This window comes from Suricata suricatta, chromosome 10 (genome assembly GCF_006229205.1).
Source record: "Suricata suricatta isolate VVHF042 chromosome 10, meerkat_22Aug2017_6uvM2_HiC, whole genome shotgun sequence".
Classification (NCBI taxonomy): Eukaryota; Metazoa; Chordata; class Mammalia; order Carnivora; family Herpestidae; genus Suricata; species Suricata suricatta.
In genome coordinates this window covers 908533-915227 of record NC_043709.1, presented here as the reverse complement: position 1 = coordinate 915227, position 6695 = coordinate 908533, and the positions used below count along the sequence as shown (strand labels likewise).

The 6695-nt window shown below is 65.9% G+C and overlaps 1 protein-coding gene across 7 annotated transcripts in view; it reads right to left on the bottom strand.

The window, feature by feature from the left end:
- Nucleotides 1–420: 420 nt before the first annotated feature.
- The window catches only part of BRD1 (bromodomain containing 1), a 36992-nt gene continuing 30717 nt past the window's right edge, over nucleotides 421–6695 (bottom strand). For 6 of the 7 annotated variants that reach the window (XM_029953224.1, XM_029953227.1, XM_029953229.1 and 3 more), the window contains 5 exons: nucleotides 3067–3202; nucleotides 2643–2770; nucleotides 2187–2296; nucleotides 1776–1930; nucleotides 421–680 (listed from right to left, as the gene is read on the bottom strand). In XM_029953224.1, the coding sequence (XP_029809084.1) occupies nucleotides 497–680; nucleotides 1776–1930; nucleotides 2187–2296; nucleotides 2643–2770; nucleotides 3067–3202 (713 nt within the window). In that variant the 3' untranslated portion in view covers nucleotides 421–496. Of the gene's footprint in view, nucleotides 681–1775; nucleotides 1931–2186; nucleotides 2297–2642; nucleotides 2771–3066; nucleotides 3203–6695 lie in introns of those variants that run through there. The other variant, XR_003914071.1, reaches the window with a different exon arrangement.

Here is a 6695-nt window from a genome sequence, read left to right as displayed (position 1 = left end):
GGCTCCCGCGGGGGAGGGGGGCGGAGTGTTTTTGGTGATTTGCAAGTGATGTACACGCATAAATCTATCCTCCACCTCTTTCCACAAAGTACCATTCAAAATAATGTCATTTTCTTTCTTAAAATACACATTTGTCATTGTAAATTTACATCCCGTCTTATTAAATAGTGGTACTCCGTGTAAAGAGTATGATTTACAAAATTATTAAACATTCAAAAGTCTTTAAAAAAAGCTACAGATCAAAGAAAGTGACACAGGCGGCAGCCTCCGGCGTGGCCCGTGCCGGGCCCGGCGGGGAGCTGGGCAGCGCGCCCGCACCATTCACAGAGCGCCCAGACGGGGACGGCTTCACAGAGGACTTGGAAATAAAAGCTGCCCTCCCCGGGGAGGGAGACAAAGACCCAGGCCTGGAAATCAGAATAAGTTAAGTCTGGAGCAATATACACGCATGTACACAGCTTATCCGCACTAGACGAGGCCGCAGCGGGGCGGCAGGTCAGTCGATGTCGCTGAGGTCGCTGGTGGGCTCCCCGTGCACGCGGCTCAGGTGGCTCATCGCGCGGTCGAAGGCGACCCTCACGGCTTTCCTGATGCTGGAGTTCCGCCCCTCCATCATTTTCAGTTTATCTATGGTCTCGTCCATGCCGAGGGGGACCATTTTGGACTTGGGGAGCCATTGCCTTTTGAAAAGAGCAAGGCCAGAATGGTCAGGGCTGCGCGCACAGCTGCTGGGACCCGCGCCACCTGCGCCCGGGCAGCCCCGAGCCCCCCACCCCCCCCGCCCTCGTGCGGAAGGGCGGTGGACACCAGGCGGCCAAGAGAGGCTCCTGCCTCGGAAACCCCCCACCCAGGGGGGCGGTCCCAGCGCCTGCCCTCACCGGCCCCAGGTCTTCAGGCAGGAGACATGGCCCAAGCCCCGGCCCTCACCACCACCGCACCCAGGAGGGTCTGGGGGGCCCGGGGAAGGGGTGAAGATCAGGTCGCCCACCTCTCGTCCACAACCCTCCCCACGGGGCCACTGGACCTTGAGGCCTTCCCTGAGTGGCCACCGAGGGTCACACACAGATGCACACACACACCAACTCGGGCACACACACACTGCACGTGCATGCAGGGCGGGGGGGGGGGGGGGGGGGGGGGGGGGCAGGGGACCGGCAAGCGGGGCGGCCGACCAGCTCGGACTGGACGAGGCAGGCCCAGGCCTCCAACAGGTCTGGTCGGGAGCAACAGAGGGCACAGGGTGCTTCTGGCCCCCACGCGGCAGCTCACACCCAATCCACGTGCGGGAGCCAGCGGCACCTCAGGGGCTGGCAGGGCCTGCACCCCAAAGCCCAGCCCCCGCAGCCCCTGGCCCCCAGGAGCCTGCTTCAGGCGCAGCAGGAGCCGCAGACCTGGGGGCAGAGAGCTTGTGCCGGGGTCACCTGGGGCCCCTCATCGGGGCAGGGGGCTTTCAGACTGAGAAGTGGGGACACGGGCCACACGCATCTCGTTAGCGCTCGGGGGAAGCACCGGAACCCACGACGCCAGGGTCCTGAGCAGGGAGGACTTCCAGGCAGGGCGCTGGGGTCCGGGAGCCCACAGCCAGAGCTGTCCATGGACCCACACAGACACGTGGCGAAGAGGCCGGGCCCGCTGTTCACACGCGTCTCCACGTGCGGCTCACAGCAGCGGGGGACGGAGCCCCTGTGGCACCTGGACGAGGCCCTCGGCCCACGCACGCCGCACCCGGGCCCACGGCCTCCAGGCCGGCCCGGCACCTGGGCTCCCGCACTCACCAGCTTCTCTTGTTGTCAAAGAAGAGAACCAGGAACAGTCTCTCGTCCGCCTTGGTCTGCATGTGCTCGCCGACCTTGAGCACGTCCAGCGGCGGGGCCGGGATGGTGACCCCGTTGTGGTGGCCAGGCACTCGGGGCATCTTGGGGTCGATGATCTGCCAGGGCAGAAGGCGCGTGGGGGTCGCATGTGAGGGCCCGCCCACCGCGCCCCAGGACTTCTCTCTTCCTCGGGCCCCAGCCTGAGGTGGGTTTTCAGGAGCTCTCCCCACCGGACCCCCTGGACAGGCGCCTCTCGGCGGGCACTCACGGACGCCTGTCCCCACAGAGGCGGCGGGGCAGCCCCGGACCCGGGACCAAGGCTACACCGCTCGGCGCCCACGGCCCCCCACGGCCCGCGCCCCTGAGGCTCACCAGGGCCGGGTACGAGGGGTAGCCGCTGCACTTGGCCCACACGACTTTCAGAGGCTCGAGGACAGAGGCCGCGGCGTCGGTGGAGATCCACATGCTGTTCTGACCAACCTCTGGGCGGAGAGAACAGACGCCGTGAGTCGCCGGCCGGCCGGACCCTCGGCCCAGGCTCGGCCCGCGGCGGGAGCCACCCCCCACGGTCCCGTGTTGGGCTGCAGATGACAGAGGAGCCGAACGTCAGGTGCAGGCGGCCTGCACGAGGAATGGAGTGTCCCACACAAAAAATGACGAACTGCAGGACAAAACTGTCCCTGTCCCCATGACTGCTGTCCCTGACTCCCACAGAGCCCCCAGGATGGAGGCCCGGGGGGGACAGCTGGAGCCCTCCGGGCAGAACCTGCGCCCCCCACCCCCACAGCCCCCTCGTGACAACGCGGACACAGAGGGCGGACCGCTCACCTGCCGCGATCCTGGCCGCCTTGGCGTAGTTCCCGTTCTCGATGCAGGAGATCAGCTCGCTGCGGTCCTCCAGCGTGTGTCTGCGCACCAGGGCGGGCTTGCCCCGGCCGCACTTGGGCACGCTAAAGCTTCAGGAAGAAAAGCGGGGCAGGGTCACAAAGCGCTGCCCCTTGCCCTCCCTCTAGTGGTGGCCCCAGGGTGACCCACACGGGGCCCCAGTCACAAAGGGGTCTCCACGGGGCAGACCAGCAGGGCTACGCTTGGCCCCTTCCATACGGAAAGACTTTGGGAGGAAAAAATAGAATAAACGTAACCCTAGGCGGAAAACCTATTACATTTTTCTGTGGTGGCGCTTCCTACTCCTGGGGAAAGGGCAGGACGGCAGGGACGGGGCGGTGGGAGCAGCCCCCCGAGCCGTGCTCACCTCGAGTCGCAGAGCGGGCTGCTGCTGGACGAGAGGCTGGACTCCGAGGCGCAGCGTCGTCGGGGCGCAGCTCTCCTCCCCGGGGCGCCCCCCAGCTCCTGCTCGCTCCGCGCACCCCCAAAACCATTGGTGAGACCTGCAACACACGCACGCGGGTGCCTGAGCTTGGCACCCCGGGGCCCCCGGCGCGCAGCGGGTCTTCCCTGGACCCCCAGCCCCACGGCGCCGACGACGCGGGAGACACACCAGAGCTTCGCGACGCGTCTCGCTCGGAGCTCGGAACACACTGGTCGGAGGACGGCGCCATTCCCGGGAAGTACAAACGGCCAACAGGCCTCACGGTGCTGAGGGCGTGCGGTGACTCCTGCCCAGACCCGCCTGACCAGCCCCCGCCTCGGGGGTCCGGCCCTCCCCGGACAGGGACGGGGGCGTCACCGGAGCGCAAAACCCTCACACCCTCCGCAGTGGAAGACGCGCTCTCGTCGCCGGGGCCGCCCTCGGCCCACAGCCGGCGCGGGGCCGGCGACCCAGGGCGGGAGGCCACACGTCCGGCCTCCCCCTGGCCCCGGGGGGAGAGAAGCAAACCTATCGAATCAGGGTCTGGGAGGTGTGTGAACACCAAGGCACGTCTCCACAACCCGTGCCACCTCGCGTCAGCGGAACAGCACGCATGCACCCCCGCGCCCGCCCTCGACGCCAGGACGGGACGGACCAGGTGGGGACGAGGCGGCAGGCCGCTCCCTCCGGGTCCCTCAGCTGGGCGGTCATGCACGTTTCTTTCCCCAAAGAGAATACTGTTCCCGTGCTTTACAGAATTTAAATCCAGTTCTTCAGAAGCGTGTTGAGGTAGACAGCCAGATTATGGGATTTTCTCACCTGCTTTACGTGCTTCTCTGTGTTTTCTCAGTGACAAAGACATATTAAATGAGGGCGGGAAACAGAATTTGAAGGCGGCTAAGAAATAAAATGCAAGCGGTGGCCGAGCGCTGCTGCTCACAGACGGAAGCCACGTCTTCATGACGTAAACTCATTAGACATCCTGCTCCACTTGTTAGGCTTAACTGCACCCGCTTTAAAGAAAACCTGCATTTTCCACTAATTCATCTTTGCCAGCAGAACCCGCGGTCGGCGGGGGTGCCATGCTCACTTGTGGGGCTGGGACGATCGGAGGCACGGAAAACACAGCAGCTGCGCAAATGCCCTGGGGCCGGGAGCCACACTAGCCAGCAGGCCAGGGGACCAGGAAGAGGCAGAGTGGCCCCAGGGTCCCCCAAGGCCGAGCGGTCTCAAGAGGTGCAGAAAGCAGCATGTCCCCAAGAGCAGAGAGACCCCAACCTGGAGGCAGGCAGATCAGAGACAGGCCGCCCAAGCCGGACAAACGGACAGAAGGAGGGAGCCCCAGAGGCAGGACCCAGGTCCGAGAGAAGGGGCCACCATACGGCAGGCAGGCGTCCGGCCCCCAGCACCTGTGAGGCTAGGAGGCCACTGCCTGCGCCCCCCAGGGAAGCCACGGGCACGCCCTGCGGCAACAGTCCAGGCAAGCAGAAGGCACGGCCACAAAGCCACACCTCTTGAGGACCGTGGAGCCAAGGCCTGGTGACTCGATGATCTCACTCGGCGTCTAAGCCTCCTCGGCCTCCCAGGGACACCTTCGCTTCCGCCGGCCAGGCCGGGCCTCTCCGTGCACAGCGGCAGCAGGCGGGCCCGGGGGAGAGCAGGGGAGACGGGCGCGCGAGGCACCAGCAAGGGTTCCGCAAGGGGCCTCTTCCGGAACCACCGTGGCCACTCGGGAGAACGAGCAGGTGGCGCCCAGAGTGCACCCGGCGAAGATCGGGAGCCTGAGCAGCGGCAGCCACGGCGGAAGGACGCCCAGCACCCACCGCACCAAACCACGGCACCTGGCTGTGCCGGTGACGACCTGCGGGCAGCACAGACAGCGCGCGCTCGGCAGAACCACCTGAAGCCACGAGTGACACGAGGTGGGGACGAAAACGCAGGGCAGCGCTCAGCTGAGGCCCCAGAGAACGACCACGTCTCCCTCCATCTCCTTCAGGACTCAGAAGGACACGCACATCCACGGTGACCAGTGCCATTCACAGCTCTTCCCGCTGCCCAGGAGATGCCACTGAACACCCACTAGGTGGCAGGCACCACGGACAAGCCCGGCAGCAGGGCCGCCGCGGCTGAGGCCTGACGCCCTCACGGCGGCCGGGACGCACTGGCCACCTCTCTGGCCCTGACAGGCCGGCAGGCTCCCTGTGCAAACAGACCCCGCCCCGGAGACCCCGCAGGGACCTGCAGCGACATCAGGCTCTGGGGGTCAGCCCAGAGATGGGCCCACGGGCCCTCTGCAAACAGCAGGCATCCACATGGAGCCTAAGCCCCAAGCTAAAACCTAATTTTAGCTACTATTTCAACAAGACGTAATTTTCTGGATGCTGGAAGTCAAGCCGGTGCACTTCGGAAACCAAACTGAAAGACAAAGTGGCACGTGGAGAAGGCCAGTGCCCTTGGACATGGGAGCTGCACCTGCGGCCGCAGCCCTGGGGACTGTGCTGAGGCCCCGCAGCACCAGGGCCTCACGAGGACCACTGCAGAGGCAAGAGACACACTCAGCTCCCTTCTCTGCCCCACAGGCGCCACACCCGAGCCAGAGGCCCCCTGGCCCGGCTGCCCCCCACCCCGCGAGGCCTTCACAGGACACACCCGGGCTGGGCCGCATGGGCAGGGGCCCCCGGAGGCCCCGAGACAGTGGACCAGCAGCACCAGAGGCAAAGCCCTCAAGAAGCTTCCTGAAACTGTGGGCCCGGCCGCAAACGGCCCACGTCAGCTGGGCGGCCAGAAGCCACTGGCGCCCCCGTCCCGCCCCCGTCCCGCCCCCGCCGGGGGGACGAGGCCCACACCTGCCACAGCCTGCGGGCTCCTTAAGGAGACTTCTGGCCGGCACCCAGTGAGAGGCAGAGCAGGCCGCACTCACTACCGTGCACCGCGGGCCACACAGCGGGGACACCAGTGTTCCCCCCCGACCCGGGGTGCGACGCAGGACCCGGCGGAGAGGCCGGGCCGGCCCAGTGACTGTGCTCGGCCTCCTCCAGCGCTGGGGCCGTCCGTTATCCTGTTTCTACGTCTTTATTTTCACTATTGTCAATAGAACCTCATTTGTGTGCATTTTTCAACCTTTCCACAGAGCAAATAAGATGCCAACCACCCTGCTCATGCCCAGACCACCTCCTCAAAGACTCGGCCGGGGAGGCTACCAGGGACACCTCCAGGCCCCTGGCAGGACTCCCTCTTGCTGCTACAGCACAGGGCGTGGTGGCCAGGGACTGAGTGGCCCAGCTCGCTCAGTCCTCCTTGGGGGCCGTCCGCAGGAAGGAAGGGAAAGAGAAGCAGGGGGAGAAGGGAGACCAGATGGAAACCCAGGGAAGGCAAGATGCTAAGAAGGGAGGGAGGCGTCGGTGTTCACACATCTTCCTGGGCCCCGTCCCGGGCCTGCTGAGGGCGGGGTCCACCAAGTCGTCATCGGAAGGTGCCGCGGGCTCGAGGAGCGCCTGGGCCGCGCTCGGCATCGCTCACGCCTACCCAGGGGGCCGGGCCCTGCCGGCTGCGGCCTGCGCAGCGCCGCTCCT